The 17,367-nt window shown below is 37.6% G+C and overlaps 1 protein-coding gene across 5 annotated transcripts in view; it reads right to left on the bottom strand.

The window, feature by feature from the left end:
• VEPH1 (ventricular zone expressed PH domain containing 1) overlaps window positions 1-17,367 on the bottom strand; it is a 232,380-nt gene that overhangs the window by 190,153 nt on the left and 24,860 nt on the right. For all 5 annotated transcript variants that reach the window (XM_023223374.1, XM_023223372.2, XM_023223373.2 and 2 more), the window contains one exon: window positions 8,558-8,773. In XM_023223374.1, the coding sequence (XP_023079142.1) occupies window positions 8,558-8,773 (216 nt within the window). The remainder of the gene's footprint in view (window positions 1-8,557; window positions 8,774-17,367) is intronic.

Genomic DNA, 17,367 nt, shown 5'->3' with positions numbered 1-17,367 from the left:
TGTGTGTGTATATATATATGTAATATTATATATAATATGTTATGAATATAAAAGTATATATATATAAAATATATATATACACACACACTCTTCCAATCCACAAGAAAAAGAAGACAGGTAATCAAATAGAAAAATAAGCAGGACTTAAACAGATACTTTACAAAATAAAGCCCCAAAACATGAAAATATGCTCAATTTCATTAATTTTTAATTTTGGTCTAGGTTCTGATTACAGGGTTGTATTTGGAGAGAATTCATCAAGATATGATATGACCTCTTTTCATATCACAAAAGCACATTATGCAATTTCAGATTTCAGCTATTCTTTTAAATAGATTCAAAAGTTAGTATGAATACAGGATTGCAGATTGTACACATGCATTATATAAACAACCCTTGTCTTAGGGTTCTATGAAGGACAATGACACACAGTGGTGGAGTCAATGCAGCCAAGAGTATAATAATGGTGGTGACAGTGTCAGGAAGATGACTTGTCTATTCACACTGAGTATGGGAATCAGGTAAAATAAATATTATGGGATTCGTGAGGCAGTCAAATGTATGTTCCTTAAAGAGCTAATGAGTTTTGGGAGTGATAACATTCATATCTCGATATCCAGTCCATAAATCTTTCCTGAAGTCACAGAAAATAACATTCTATGATTTTTCTCCGATCTCCATATCATCAGCCTTTTACACTCCTGCCCAATATACATTTATCTTTCTTCTGGAGACTCTACCCTAATTCCGCTCTGTGAAACTGTCCAGGTGCTTCTAATGAAGGTATCTCTACCTTTGGTCTTAAAGATGATCAAGTGACTCAGACACTGACCAATGAGAGAATCACATTTCCCTGGTTCGAGGATGGATAAGTTACCAAATTATAATTAAGGAGCCATGAAATGGCTCTGTGAAAGAGATTCTCTCTCCCGCTGTATTTAAAGTATTGAGAAGGGAGGACCAAAAGTAGTTGCCATCATCTTGTGACCTCAGTAGGAGACAAACTATGAGACTCAAGAAAACATGATTCTATCTGAGAGACCAGATCCTGGTAATAAGGCATTTGAGCCCAATGCCTTAGGCTGTGCCTGAGGCCAGTTATATTCCTAAAGTTTTCTAAATGAGCCAATTAAATCTCTTGCACTTAAGCGTTCCTGCCTCCCCAGTCACTAGAAACAAAAATGGAACTGATAAATCTTTAATCCATTCCTGCAGTTCCATCTATTTTCCAGACTCAGGGGTCAATCTGACCACTGGGCAGAGAAAACAGGTATTCCATAACCTAACCTGATACCCCACTATTAAGTCAGTTGTGTTGAAAACTCTGATGCTATTCTTTGGCGATAAATCATGCGTCTATATAGCAGTTCCTCTCAGTAGGCCTCTGTCCTACCCATCCTAGAGTTCTTAACATCACGGAAGTTATCAGAACCATAGCCCATAGCCAGTATCCACTGATGACTTTCCTGAATGCCTCTGTCTAGAATGTCTTCCCTCCCAGTGAATTTAATTGGGCCTGATCTGACTGGGTCATTACTGATACGATGAGCTTTGAGACCTCTCTGAGAGGCTGGCTGCTCCCTTCCCCAGGGGTTAGTCCTCAGCTTTAGAAGTCAGGGCATGCGCTTGGTTGGAACACAAAAAATTGTTTGGATCCACTAAGGCTAACTCACACCAAAGGATTTCCAAAAGGCTAGTACATAACCAGGCATGCCAGTGTACTCAACCCCAGTGAGAGGCTTTCATAGGTCAGACCTAGGGTATCCCTTTCACATTTGCAGGATACCTAGGAGACAGATTAGAAACTAGAATGTTCACTCATGGGCACAAAATGAGATCAGAGCAGAGAGAGATCCTGAGAGATATTTCATGTAGACCATGGTGAAACCTGATTAAAAGAAGACTCCTGCCCCATAACTGAATCTCTTTCTCTGGTCATTGGAAGTTTCCTTTCATCAGATTCAGTATTTTTCCTAGTGGTGCTGGACAAACATGCCAAAATAATGACAAAACATTGAGCATCCTCTTTTTGTTAACATACTGATCAAACATCTGGTGTTTAGAAAAGCTAATTGATTTGGTCATTTTTTCTCAATTATATTCTGTCCCTGCTCCCTTGACTTACATCCAAAAAAGTTACTTATTAGAGCATTGGGTATTCCTCAAACATCTCAGTCTCACCTATGCAATTTCTTGGGTTGTTCCTATAGGCAGCCAATCTCTTCCTTGCATGTAGGTTTTTGCTAGTTCAACTTTTAGATGACACATCCTTGTCCCTATCATCCTTGTCCCAGCTTTGAGGGTTGAACACAATGACACAATTATTCTCAAAACTCTCCAACCAAGAACTCCATGCCTAAGTTTATTTTATCTACTCTGGGTCTTTCACCAAGAACAACTTGCAGATAGAGAGACACATATCTTCCATCAGAGGAATGCATCTTTAAGCACGTGTACTTGTAACTTGCTGAGACACCAAAATTGTCAATTTTTTTTTTTTTTGAGTGCATTAACTGGGAAGTGTTCCTTACTTTCTATGAACACAGACAGAAACAGTGAAAGATCAATGGATATCAGTATACTGATCTCAACCAATTGGTTGAGGTGATCTCAACCAATTTGATCATATTCTTTTTTACAATTCTAGATGTTCTAGAGAGAATTAGTGGCCAGCCATTCAAGTCTCTGAAGTGGTTTCAAGTAAAGTATATAAAATCCCCCCAAAATATGTCTTTATTTTTTTTAATTAACACACTCATTTTTTTTCCTAGCACAGCATCTGGAAATCTTTCATATGACAAAAAAGTGAAACGAGCAAAGAGCAAATAGTTCACACAAACACCAAGAAACTGCTACAAAAGGCTCTGAATCACTAGACAGTGTCCTGGGCAAAGGGCTGGGGGGCCAAGATGAGCCTGGACAAACAAGGGTCCCATGGACCTAACAGGTACCAAACAACATCCAGTGGCTGAGCTTTACTTTCAAGGGCAGCAAAAGGAGTTGGTAATGCAGGAGATCTCAAGCCCATGAAATCATTTCATCTCTAGAATTATTTGGGTCACAGAAATGCTAATGGCATGCATGCAGAGAAAGCCCTATGATTACAGTTTTACAAACAAATGACTTTAACAGCAGCTGATAATGCCAGAGCCTATGACAGACCTTGCTTCTCAGTGCAGATGTGAGCATGTTGGATGAATATCGTCTTACAGTTTGGTGCTGAGGGAACAAATTCAGTGAAGTGCAGCATAGAAATAGACTTTCTTGTGGGGACAATTATATCTAGCTGTAGAGGTTAAACAAGAGAGCTTTGTTCTATGGATGCCAAGAATTATATTTCTAAACTAGATTAGCACCAATTTGAACTTTGGTGGAAATTGTCCCTTTGAAAATGCACTTTGGGAATGTTTCCCAGTGTTTTAAAATTGAGAAGAATAAAGCTAAGTAGGAAAGATATCTATCTGAGGCAATAGCAACTAAAAAGCTCTTTGGCTCTTAGGCCTTGAATTCAAGTAGGAACCATAACAATTGATTAAGCTCAAGAAATATTAAACCTCATTTATTAAAATAGGGTTCCTTGATTATTCATCAAGCATTATCAATCAAAGCTAAACCAATTTTGGATTTACATATAAAATGGTTCATTCTTCCCAGCATAGCTATATGTAAAATCTAATTGGCACACAAGCCTAAGTTTTCCCAGCGTATTTTCTGGCAGGTAACAGGGAGCAAGTCTCAGGAACCTGGGAGTGTACATCCCAGTCTCCTCCCATTTCATGCCACTATCTGGGCCTACTCTGGAGAGAAATGTAGCTGATATGAAAGCCAGAGGGTAGCCATGTCTCCTGAGCCCCTTCACTCAACCATTCAGCAAATATTATTTGAGCACCTACTATATGCCAGGCACTATTCTATGTGCTGGGATTACTTTAGTGAATAAAAGAGCTTATAATTTGGGGAAAGGAGAGACAGGATATTTAAAAAGTGGCTATAACACATAATTAAATCAATAGCTTGTTAGAAAGCATCGAGTGTTATTTTAGTCACCCAAATAATGATAGTGTTAGTCTCCTAGATAGTGATAATGATGATGATACCAACTCCCTATATTCTAAATATTTTGTCTATTATTTAAAGTCTATTAATTTACTTTTCACAGCAAACTCATGAGGCAGCTTCTCTTAATATTTGCATTTTACATACGAGGCAATTAAGGCCCAGAAAGATTAATTTTCCCAAGACCACACTACAGGTACAGAGCGGAGCTGGGATTGCCTCCTGAATAAACTGCTAGATTGGCATAACCATAAAGCCAGGCATTGGCTGCCAGGCTTCATGACGGTTGACCTGTCAATTCTCTAGAATTTCATTCTAGAACAGCAGCTATGTCAATCATTATAATGTCCTTGAGGTACATTTTAATTTTAATCAAGTTTATCAAGTTTGTTTTTATCCTAGAATGTAATACACATTGTATGGGTATATTGTTTTTCAGGATTTTTCTAGGAGCAAAAAAAAGTGGGGGTGGGGATGGCCAATTCCATGTAGATATCTGGTCAGAGGGTTACAGGAAACTGTTAACTCTAGGTAAGCTGTGCTTTGAATTAGGTACTTCCATATAGTGGCTAGAGCACAGATAGAGATTGCTTTTGTAATAAAAGATCCTCTTCACGTGTACCTACCACCGCCAATGAGAAGTACTAAACTCCAACAGTTTGATGTCTTGAATGGAACCAGCTGGATGCTCATTTTCATTGCCCTGCAAGCCTGGATTAATTTGCTAGCTACAAACCACTATTTCTATTGAGTACTTACTATGTAGCAATTGTACTATGGAAACACTGTATATGCAGTATCATTTTTAACCTTCATAACCGTCTGGAGCAGGAGGTATTGTTATCCCAACTTTAGAGATGGCAGAACAGAAATTGAGAGAGAGAAAATACCTTGCTAATCTTTCCTCTTAATAAGACCAAGATCCAAATGACATGGAAGCCTCAAGCTCTAAAGCTCTTTGCTATTCTATTCTTAGAGTCTCCTGAGGGAGTCAGAATTTCTGACTGGGAGATGACATGGAAGGTGATCTGATTCAATTCTCTATTTTATACATAAGTTGAGAGACTTGTCTAAGGACACAAGATGTGTAGGAACATATGGTCCGAAGCCAAAAAACAAATTCAAAAGTGTACACCCCATATATGTAGTGATTTTGTATTGAGGAAAGAGTAGAAGGTGAGTTCTGGAATTTTAAAAGTTATTTTAAGGTAAATGTGGCAAGTTCACAAATTTGGGGACCAAGAAAAGAAGTATAATTACCAACTAAAAGAGGAAAAAGAATGGTCGCCTGAAGTAGGTTTGAGGGTAAACCAACAAGAGGAAATCTGGGGGACAAAAAGACAAGTGTGTGTGTTTGTGTACACATTTAGCTTAAAACGACAGTGAAGTGGCCAGAAAAAAGAAATCAAATGAAATGGCCAAGGGTTCAGAAAGAATAAATGACTGGGCCTCTGCCTGATCAGATAGTAAGACCAAGACCCTGGGTTGCTTATCTGGAGAGATGGGATGGATGAAGAGGGAATCACTCATTTTTGTGGTTTGTTTTTCTTCCATTTTGTGTAAAGCTAAAAATGCTGAGTGTCTAACTTTTGAAAGTTGGTCTATTGTTTCATTTTACTGAAAAAAAAAATAGAAGACAATGAGTCATTTGGATTTCTACACATTCCCCACAGGAACCTAAATTACAAGTAATACCAAAATCATCCTTTCAATGTTTACTGCAAGCCAAAAACTTCCCTTTAAAATCTGATGAGAGCTAAACATAAATGCTATGACCACAGCTTTGCCTTTGTTTCCTGGGGCTGCCTTTCTGGGACCCCTAGGGGTGGGCAGGACAAGATGCTGAACTTTGCTGAAAGCAAGTTTGCCTTTAGGCCTTCATGCTTTCCATTTTAGTGGCTTCTGCCTCCTTCTGAGGGCCTACCATGAACACCCCATCCCTACATTGGCCCTACATACCAGACTTACCCACTTCTCTGCCTGACTTGTCCCTTTTAACCAAGGAGACTACTAGTCTTCAGTCCTTTTCTCTTTCGCTTCCCAAAATATCAGCTCTTGACCTCAGAACGCTGCTCTCAACAATCTTACAAGCTCATTTATACTAAGTCTTGTTCATCAGTGAGTTGAGCATTTCAATTTCTCAAAAGCTTTTAATTCCCTACACCATATCCCATCCCCTTTAAGTAGGAGACATAACGCTTTACGCAGAATAAAACATCCCATCTAACATAAATGTTAGAATTATGGGCATTTTGGAAAGGTAGCATGCTTACAATTCTCTGATCTTGGTCTTATTTCACAAATCTGTACTTTTGCACAAGCTGTTTTCCTATGTAGACTGTCTTCTCACTCTAATTAGCCTATTTAATGAAATTCCTGCTAACTGCTCATAAGCGTTCCTAACACGATCTCCACCCAGAAAACTTTCTCTGATTATTCTAAAACTGCGTTAACACAGGAGCCACTGACCATGGGATGCTCTTGAGCATCTGAAGTGTGATTAGGCCATTTAGTGAGGCACTAAAATGCACATCAGATATGTAAGAATTGTGTAAAAAAATGATGAATCACAAGGTCAGGAGTTCAAGGCCAGCCTGGCCAATATGGTGAAACCCCTTCTCTACTAAAAATATACAAAAATTAGCCAGGCGTGGTAGCAGGCACCTGTAGTCCCAGCTACTGGGGAGGCTGAGGCAGGAGAATCACTTGAACCCGGGAGGCGGAGGTTGCAGTGAGCTGAGATCATCACGCCACTGCACTCCAGCCTGGGCGACACAGTGAGACTCCATCTCAAAATAATAATAATAATAATAAAATAAATAAATAAATTTTAAAAATTGTCATATTGATTGCATGTTGAAATGACACGATTTTGGATACAATGGATTGAGGAAATATATTATCAAAATCAATTTCATCTTTATTTTTACTTAAGTGGCTACTATATTTTTTCTTTTTAATTTTTTAATTGAGACAAAATATACATATATAATTTACCATCTTTAAAATTTTTACGTGTACAGTTCAGTGGTAATAAATATATTTGCATTCTTTTTCTCCCTCTTCACCACTGTTCCCCCACTTACCCTGGGACAAAAACATTTAAAATTACATCTTTAGCTTCTGTTTGGCTTGTATTAGATTTCTATTGGATAGTGTTGCCCTAAAGACCAACGGTTTTGAACCTGCAGGGGGAGAGGGACAGGATGGTTAAATTGTCTGGATGTCTGTTAAGGTGCATACTGGAGTGAAATAAACTATGTTTCTGATAGATATCAATAATATACCGAGATAATCAATGAAGAGCAAATGCATTCGGGTCTTTGGTGTTCTATCAAGGACTATTCATCTTTTGTTAATCTTGCTGCAATCCTCATTTTCTCCCCACCTACCCTTAACCCTGGGGATGAAGAAGACACAGTGTGGGTCTTTCGTTCAGTTGATCAATTCCTAGACTGAGCAGACGAGGTTTAATATGATCCAGTTAATCATTAACAACTGTGGGGAAAAAAGGAAGACGAATAAAGGACGCTCATATCAGCTGCCACATGCACTGCTAAGCATTTTAACATAACCAGAATTTCCTGACCTGTGCTGAGTGGAACACAGGTTCTGAGGGATTTTCATAGTGTTGTGTTGGGAATGGGGAGGAGAAAGGAGATTCCATGGTGAAATCAGACTGGAAAATGCTGGCCTAAACAAGGTTAACCAGCTTTCTTTATTGCAGTACTTTACAGAAACTTTAATGTGCCATGAAACATTGTGATCACTCAAAAGGGAAAAAACGAATTATTTCCCAGCGTATTTGATCATAAAATTCTTTCTTGAGAAACACCTATCATCATGTCTGGTTGGTAAATTTGTCATAGACAATGTCATTTAACGTGCACTTCACATGGAGGACCCTGTGGCTTAAGAATTTAAGTGACTTGCCCAACATTGCAGTGTTATACAACTCATTAGTGGCTGAGCCAAAACTCCAAATTCACATTTACACCATAGGAAAGAATTAACTGTGGTCAGAACAGGCAAATACCAACAAGAAAAATTCTCAATACGCATAGAAATATGTCTAAAATGACTTAGTCACTTTCCCTGCTACATCCCGAGCTCACTGCCCCTCAGTTCATTTTCTGCTTCTACTGTGTTCTCCCTGGATGAAAGAGATCTCCTCTTCTGAATTTTTTAGTACTACTCCTGTGGGTCTTGGCACATATTGCTTTATTCTTAATTTTTTATATGTATACTCTCCAAACAGATTAGAGGCTTGCAGTGGTATCACTTGAATTCCCTATAATGTGTCTTGCGTGTAGCAGGAGCTCTATAGAACTTTCTCAGTTTATTAATTACCAGCCCTCCCAGCTGAGCTATTGATGGCTTGTGGTGTCTTTTTACAGTATCTAAATGCTACAGAAACATTGGCTCTTGGTTCAGAGATATCACGGGTTCACCTAGGCTGCCAACTCAGTATCAAATAGCCTGATGTTGAACACTGACATACCTGTAAAATGCAACTCATGATATCAGATGCAATTTTTGCATGAGGAGTGTCTTCATCTTTCCCGAAGGGTCTCAGGTTATGTTCCAAGCAGGAGTCCCAGAGCCCCACAAGGGCCTTTGCATGCTTTTCAATGGATTCAGTCTCTCTGATGGCTGTTGTGATTCTTGTGATACAGATTTCAACTACTGCCTGGTCATTGTTATTGGTTTGGTAATCCTGTTTGGAAAGAAAATCTTCATATTAAATAATACTCTAGAAAGTTATCCTTCAAAGGACAAAATACTAACTCAGTCATTTAGAAAATGGGTGCACCAGGCTGTGTGCCAAGGGGTGAGGGTGTAAAGCCTAATACAGTAAAGGCTTTCTTCCTTGGAGATCCTAATCTTGTGGAAGAGGCAGATACTCAAACATGCTAAAATGAAGCAGGTTCTACCATCACCCTTAGACAGGGATCCCTGAGAATCCACAGGCGCTTAACTATTCATTTGCAAGTGGGTTTAATCTTTAGACTATTTCGGTTTCTAAGTCCATTACAGGGCAGGGGTTACTTTTTACTCTGACATTTCAGCAACTTTTGTGAAATGTTTCAAATTACCCTTCAATTTCCCCACATTAGTTTTCTCCCTCTTTCTGGACATAATGGAACACATCATTTCATCTCTCCCTTTTCAACTCAGATAACTACAAAACCCATTTTAGCTTTCCCCAACCAGGTTTTCCTCCATTCCCCTGTTTTAATTCTCCCTCAAATACCTGATCATCTTTACTGAGAAATAATGGGACCTCCAAAACATCTAAATGTTAAAACAGGCCCATTGCATTAATTTGGAAAATTGGTCTGACTGTGAACTTCACATGGTGGACTCACAAAATTGAAAACATAATAGAGCAGGAAAGTATTTAGAGCCTGACAACATCATGTGAGATTAGAGATGGGAAATGACGGGGTTTTTGGGCACTACACCAAACTCCGGTTTTAACAATTTTCTGTTGCTGTTGCTATAACTAACAGGGCAGTAAACAACTTGTGCATGAAGCTCTCTCTACATTGCAAATCATTTATATACTAGAGCCTTCAGAAGTGAAAATTTCTGAGACAAAGGACAGGAATATTTTTAAGGCTCAAATTAGGTATGCTGAACTATGTTCCAGAAAGGTTTTACAAATGTGAACTCCCTCTAGCTGGGTAATAGCATGATCTTATTGTACACTTACAAGAAGAGAGTATTTATAATATTTCTAACTTGTTAGTGAGAAACAGTATCTTATTGCTGTTTTGCTTTAGGAATTTCTTTGCCCAAAAGTGAGGTTGAATTGTTCTGTGTTTATGGGCTGTTTGTATTTTCTCCTTTGGGAACTACCCACTGTATCTCATGTATATTTTTCTTTAGGTGACCTCATCTTTTTTTTTTTTTTTTTTTTTTACCTTCTTTGGTACAATATATTTTTCTATTAAGGATAATAAGTGAAATTTGACATTTGGCTGCAAATATATCTCCATGTTTTATTATTTTTTGGGTTTTTTTTGCTGCTATTCAATGACATCCTAAGATTTTAGTTAATTAAATTTGTCAATTTGGGGGGCCTCATTGTTTTTCCTTTTCTATTTTTTTTTTTTTTTTTTGTTTTTCCTTTTCTAAATCAGAAACTTAAGTTGTTTACATTTTTTTTGAAAGGTAATACATAAACATGGTACAAAAATTCAAAAGATGCAAAGAAAGGGTTTACAGTGAAAAGTTAATCTCCCTGTCAGTCCTATTCCTCATCCATCCCAGTCCCCTTCCTCAGTGGGAGCCAGGCTCAGCAAATCCTTATGTTTACACAGAGGCATTCTAAGCACATTCAGATATCATCCACACATTCTCCTTTCTTTCTGTGTGATTCCTGTAACAGATTTTTGTTTAACTTCAAGTTTTCCTTATTCAAAAGTTGAATAAAAATCATCTTTACTTTTTTCCAGATTAAAAAGAACTTCACAAAACACTCAACATTCATTACTCTAGAAATTTATCTTTTAACGATTTCTTAGCTCTTAAATCTATCTGGTATTTATGGAAATAAGTAGAAATGTACATTTTCTTCTAAATAGCTAACTTAATCTTCCTGCTACCATTTAGTGAATAATTCATTTCCTAGTAATTGTTTTAAATATATCAGATTCTATTTCAGGGCTGTCTTTTCTGTCTGTCATTTCTCAATTATTTTACAATACTAATTTTGCAACTTTCCCTATGTAAGCTTCAGAAATTTTTTTAAACTTTTATTTTAAGTTCAAGGGTACATGTGCAAGTTTGTTATTTCGGTAAACTCACGTCATGGGAGTTTGTTTTACAAGTTATTTTGTCACCCAAGTATTATGCCTAGTACCCATTAGTTATTTTTTCTGATTCTCTCCTTCCTCCCACCATCTATCCTCTGATAGGCCCCAGTGTGTGTTGCTCCCCTCTGTGGGTCCATGTGTTCTTATCATTTAGCTCCCACTTAAAGTGACAATACGCAGTATTTGTTTTTCTGTTCCTGCATTAATTTGCTAAGGATAATAGCCTCCGACTCCATGTTCCTACAAAGAACATGATCTTGTTCTTTTTTATGGTTGTGTAATATTCCATGCGGTATATATACCACATTTTCTTTATCCAGTGTACCATTGATGGGCATTTAGGTTGACTCCATGTCTTTGCTATTGAGCTTCACAAATTTTTAACTGTGTTTCCTAGCGTATTTTATCTTTTTGTTGTTGTTGTTAACAAAATATTTTTTTCTCATTAGAACTTTTTATTAGTTTTTGCTGATTAAATGAACCTATTGGGTTTTTTTGTTTTGTTTTGTTTTTTAGATGGAGTCTTACTCTGTCACCCAGGCTGGAGTGCAGTGATGCAATCTCGGCTCACTGCAACTTCCGCCTCCGGGATTCAAGCAATTCTCCTGCCTCAGCCTCCCAAGTAGCTGGGACTACAGGAGCGTGCCACCGCGCCTGGCTAATTTTTTGTATTTTCAGTAGAGATGGGGTTTCACCACATTAGTCAGGATGGTCTCAATCCCGTGACCTCGTGATCTGCCCACCTCAGCCTCGCAAAGTGCTGGGATTACAGGCATGAGCCACCATGTCCTGCTTTTTGTATTTATTTTGTAACTTGCTGTTTAGCTTAACTATAGTTGATTATGATAAATTTTCAATTCATCATCTTGGGTTTTCTAAAAAGATTTTTGTGTTTTGTGCAGCCTTTCTGAGATCTATATATTTTATATATCCCGCGGCTTATTATGTTGGCTAGAATCTTCTATGCTAGTTCACATAAAAGTAATTAGAACAAGAATGCTAGCTTAGTTCCTAGTTTTGGTTCTTGATTTTTGGCATAAAATTTTACAGTCAAAACAAAAAAAAAAATACAGTAAATGTTTTAAATCATATAGAATGCATCACTTTCTATTTTCAAAGTTTATATATTTGATTTAATTTCCCTAGTAAGCATTATGCTGGCTTTTTGGGTGAAAGATTTTATAACATTATAATTTACAATATTAAAGAGGTATCAATCTAGTGCTATTTTATTGAGTTTATTTTTAAGTAAAGAATAAATTGTGAATTTCATTAAATGCCTTTTTAGCATCTATAGATATATCAAATATTTTTGTCCTTAGATCTATCAATATGATAAATTACAGAAATAAATTTCTCAATATTAGTTAACTTTGCATTCCTGGAATGTGTTGTACTGGATCTTGGGAAATAATCTTTTAATGTACTGCTAAATTCTGTTTTTAATATTTTATTTAAAAATTTTTTGCATCAATATTTGGTCAGGTTTCATATTAATTTTATGCTAATTCCATAAAAAGATTTTGGAAGATTTAAGCTCTCTATAATCTTACTTATTATTTGACCTTACAGTGGCCCAACAGAAGTGAATTAACATTTCCTGCAACTAACGTGTCTATCTGTTTTTACTGGTATCTCCTGGAGCTTTTCTTTTGTGAATGTTATTGCTATGTCATTTAACATAAAGATATTCTTCATCTTTATAACTCTTGTGAACTGAATTCATTAAAAAAACAAAGTGCCTTTATTTTACGGAATGCTTCTGGCATGAATTTTTTTCTTATCTGACTAAAGAACATGATCCCTGTTCCTTTTGGTTTACATTTTCCTTATATCAGTTGCCTATTTTATTCTTATTTTTAAAATTTCTTTTACAGCCTATATTGTATCAAATGAGTCGTTAACTCTCCTTATATAACTTTCTAGGAAACAATTTCGTAGCATTATTCAACGATTCTTAAGTAAAAAATATGCCTAGTATATAGGGTATACAGAAGTCCTTGATCATCGTCTGGGTCCAAACGATTCTATCATAATCAACAATTTAAGCATAGTGGAGCTACATGTAAACCTCATAGGTCTTCACTTGAGAACAGAGGGCCCTGCCTTAGCAAATGAGTGGGCAAACTGTTTCTCACAATTTTAAGCAAAGAGGATTAGTTTTGACTGAGCATTGATTTTCTATGTCAAAGGATCATTTCCTGTGCTTTATCTGTGAATTTGGCATGGTATGTTAAAAAAAAAAAAAAGAAATAGCCTATGTATTAGGTTTGAATATGTGATATGGTTTTGTGGTAAACATCAAAATGATTTGCTTTAATTTGAACTATTCACATGTGTTTTATAGTCAAGTAAATCACTGTTTAATTTTGCACCTTTTAATTTTAGATTTTCTAATTTTTAATTTTTGTTTTTTTTCAGACAGGTTCTCTCTGCCACCCAGGCTGGAATGCTGTGGTGCCATGGCTCACTGCAGCCTCACCTTCCTGGGCTCAAGGGTTCCTCCTATCCCAGCCTCCTGAGTAGCTGGGATTACAGGTGCATGCCACCATTCCCAGCTAATTTTAAAAAGTTTTTTTTTTTTTTTTTTTTTTTTTTTTTTTTTTTTTTTGTAGAGATGGAGTCTCGTTATTTTTCCCTGGCTAGTCTTGAACTCCTAGGCTCAGGTGATCCTCCCCACCTTGGCTTCCCAAAGTGCTAGGATTATAAGTGTGAGCCACCATGTCCAGCCTATTTTTACATTTTCTAAATCATTTTCTAAGTCATTAAATATATGTCTCTTCTTTGCTGGATTTTGCCTGGTGATCTAATCTAAAAGTCTTTTTTAAAAAATAGGTGAGTTTTACCCATTTATATAAAGTGATATGATGGATACATTTGGCCTTAAATATGTCATATTAGCTCATATCATGCTTGAGTTTTTTCTTAACTTTTGAAGTTCAAGTATTTTACTAGGAAGTGGTACATTTTGGATCACACATGAACAAGGCCAGAGTGCACAAATAAGCTGTGTGAGCAGGTGACCCGGACCCCTGTATCATCAACTACTATAGAAATAACATCTTACACTCAGGTGACAATTATGGCCACATGAGGGGTTCCCTCATGGCCAGCTGACAGAGGAGGAAAACGTCTCAACTTGGTTTATTGATGGGTTGGCTGGGAACGTGGATGCAATTCAAAATTTGACTTCTCTTATTTATACACCTACTCAGGGGTGACCCTGAAAGACAAAAGTGAGGGAACATTCTCCCAGCAGTCAGAGTTTCAGCCATGCACCTGATCATCAATTTTGTGCAGCAAGAGAAATGACTTGGCTGAATGGCCAAGGGCCTGAAAAAAGAAAGATTGAGAAACTGGAAATAAGGAGCTCTAGGTAAGAAGCATGAATCCACACATGGGATTGGACATAAAGTATAAACATCTTTTATGCTCATGGGAATATTCACTACACAAGAGGCACTGAAACACAAAGCAGTGGGAATGACTCAGCCAAATGACACCAACCAAGCCTTTGTCATCAGTCACTCCAGTGTGATCCAGTCAGCACATAAATGGAGTAGCCATGGTGAGGGATAGAGGCCAGGCATCACGCAGACTGCCTTGATGTAAATCTGCCAGCAACAGAGGCCCCTGCTGAGTCCTCAGAATGGCACCATCCCTCAAGGAAACAAATCAATCACTTGGTGGCAAGTTATTTACATTAGACCTTTTCCACCCTGGAAGGGACATCAATCATATTGAGTGAAATTTACATGTAATCCAAGGTTGGGTTTGTTTTTTTCTGCCCACAGGGCTTAAGCCTGATTCACTGTTTGAGAGATCATAGAGTATTTGGTCTGCTGACATAGGATTCTATATAACACTGCATCAAACTCAATAACCATTTTATAGCAAAGGATGTACAGCAGTAGGCACATGATCGTGGGACTCACTGGTTCTATCACATACCATAACCTCTTCTGCCCCTACCCCAATACTGCTAGACTGATAAATCAATGGAGGAGGCTTGCAAAGAAGCAACTCAACCTTATATCCTGTTGAGGATGAAACACCATCCTCCAAGGGGCAGTACACATACTAAAACAGTGACCACTGCCTGGTACTGTATTCCCTGCAGGTAGCATGAGCCCAACAGCCCAGTCACCTCAGGTTCTTTGTGTCAAGGGACCAGCAGATTAAGAAAGGAGTTGCTAACCTGGCAGGAGTAATTTGCCATGATCATAAGAAGACAGCAAGAGAAGCTAATGCTGGGCCCAAAGAATGGCACCATCCCTCAGGGAAACCAGTTAATCACAGACATGTTAGATCCTCTTACTAACTTTCTTATTATAAATTACCTCAGAACAAGAGATCAATCAGCTTAACAGAGAAGCTGTTTCCACACAGGATAAACTTATTATACAGAGCATACCACTTAGAACAGTGCTGGGGTAGACTATAGTGGAAATGATGATACATTGCCCAAATCCCCCCTCCAGGACCTAGTTACTCATTCTCTCAGCTGTTGGTTTGGAGCCGAGCCTGCCTATAGAAATTTTCTGTGGTCAAAGGGAATGGCCTCATTCAACATTTTGCTCCTCCCAGTGGAAAACCTGCATCCAATGACTAGTCCTCATGGAAATATGAAGCCCTGGTCCCTTGTCATAGGATGACTCTGAAGGATCATCCCAGTTCCAGAGGTCCCTGTGAGATTAGCTGAGGCTGTTTTATTTATTCACAGCTGCATTACAGTGCAAAGTTTTCCTCTGCCCAATCCTGCTTCATCCACTCCCTAACAGGTATTGTTTCTCAGAGCACTCCCCTATAAATGTTCTGCATGGTAATCACCATTTCAGAGTCTGTTTTCCTGGGAACAGAGTTTATATAGATGACACTGAGAAGCATAGCAAACAACGTCCAAATAATAGTTTATTAATAAATGGCAATGAGATTTTTGTCTGAATGAAACAAGCCTCAATAAAAGTGGAAGGTGCAACTCAATAAAAACACATGACAGGCATCTGTGTCTTGGTCATGAACACTAAGATTCAGTTTCCATGCTAAGAGAGTAACGAATTATCAGAGAATTTTGAAAGGGGCCGTTCGAATGAGGCCATTGTGTATAGGATCGTGTCAGTGACGTTGTTGAACATAAGGCAAATATGCTATGATTTCTAACTAGAAAAGTTAAGCAGCTGTCCATAAAGATAAATTACTTCACATTGCTCATAATTTCAGCAAATATAGTAATATATCAGGCATAGATACATCAGTTATGAACTTTGATATTACTGTGAGCCTCTTAAAGCTACGAATTTCTTATTACACAGCACTTTACTACAAAGAGATTTTTCAACTTCAAAAATTTTATATATTCAAATTCTGTATATGGCATGAAGAAAAAATTCTCCAAAATGAGATTTCCTCCAAAAAGGGGGAAAACCTGAATAAACAGTTAACTGCTTCCTTTAACAAATATTCAAAAAGACAAAAAAAAAAAATTTAACCTGTTTTAGTGGTATAATCGAGTCATTTAAAGCTTTTTGGCAAAGGATCAGCTGTGCAATTAGGGTTTTTCTGACTTGCATTCCAGAAAATACCCTGTTCTTTTGAAATATATGTGTGTATGTGTTTATGTTTGGGCTGGACATTGGGTCAGTACCTGTGCATATTAAAATGAGCAACTTCTAAGGGCCAGATCTACTTAATGTCAAACCCATCAAGCCAGATTTAGAGAGTCATTCTTACAGTGACCTAGTCATTGTCAATTTTAAAGTAATTTATCCTAAAGTGGTGGGGTGTCAAATTGGAGAAGTAGGACAATGAAAAGCCACAAATTGTGTTGCTCCAGGCTTGTTTATCAGGATGGTTCACTCTCAACCACAGACACTACACCTCCACTTCATCATTCATTAACCTTTTAAGTCACTCTTATCTATGCTAAAAGCAGTCTTCAGGGAATAGCCCACTGGCAAAAGGGAGGGAATATCTGAAATAAAGCATTTGGTGGTGGGAAGAATGAATTTGGCATAGGAGTGGAAACTTTAAAGAGAACAATGGAGATGTCCTAAGGCAGAGGATATGATCATTTCTCCCTTCCTTCCTTTAGAGGCAGCATATAGCATAGTGGTTAAGAACATGGACTGCCTCAGAATGCCCATGCTAAGGGCTCCACTCTGCTTTTACTAGCTCCACAACTCAGGCAATCACTTACCTCTCTGTGCCTCTCTTTCCTAATTTTTAAAGTTAGAATATTGTTAATATCTGGCCCCTAGGATTGTTGCAAGTATTCAATGAGTTAATACATGGAAAGGATTTACAACAGTGCCTGGTGCACAGTAAGTGCAGATAAATGTTAGCTATTATTTTTATTTCCCTTAAGGATACCATAACCCTAAAAGCCAGCTTTGGGTTTATAACCTAGAGTGAGTTACAAATTCTCTTTCTTTTCTTTCTTTCTTTCTTTCTTTCTTTCTTTCTTTCTTTCTTTCTTTCTTTCTTTCTTTCT

Source organism: Piliocolobus tephrosceles, chromosome 2, assembly GCF_002776525.5.
Source record: "Piliocolobus tephrosceles isolate RC106 chromosome 2, ASM277652v3, whole genome shotgun sequence".
Lineage (NCBI taxonomy): Eukaryota > Metazoa > Chordata > Mammalia > Primates > Cercopithecidae > Piliocolobus > Piliocolobus tephrosceles.
The sequence above is the reverse complement of the archived record's forward strand: the minus strand, read 5'-3'. Positions and strand labels throughout refer to the sequence as shown.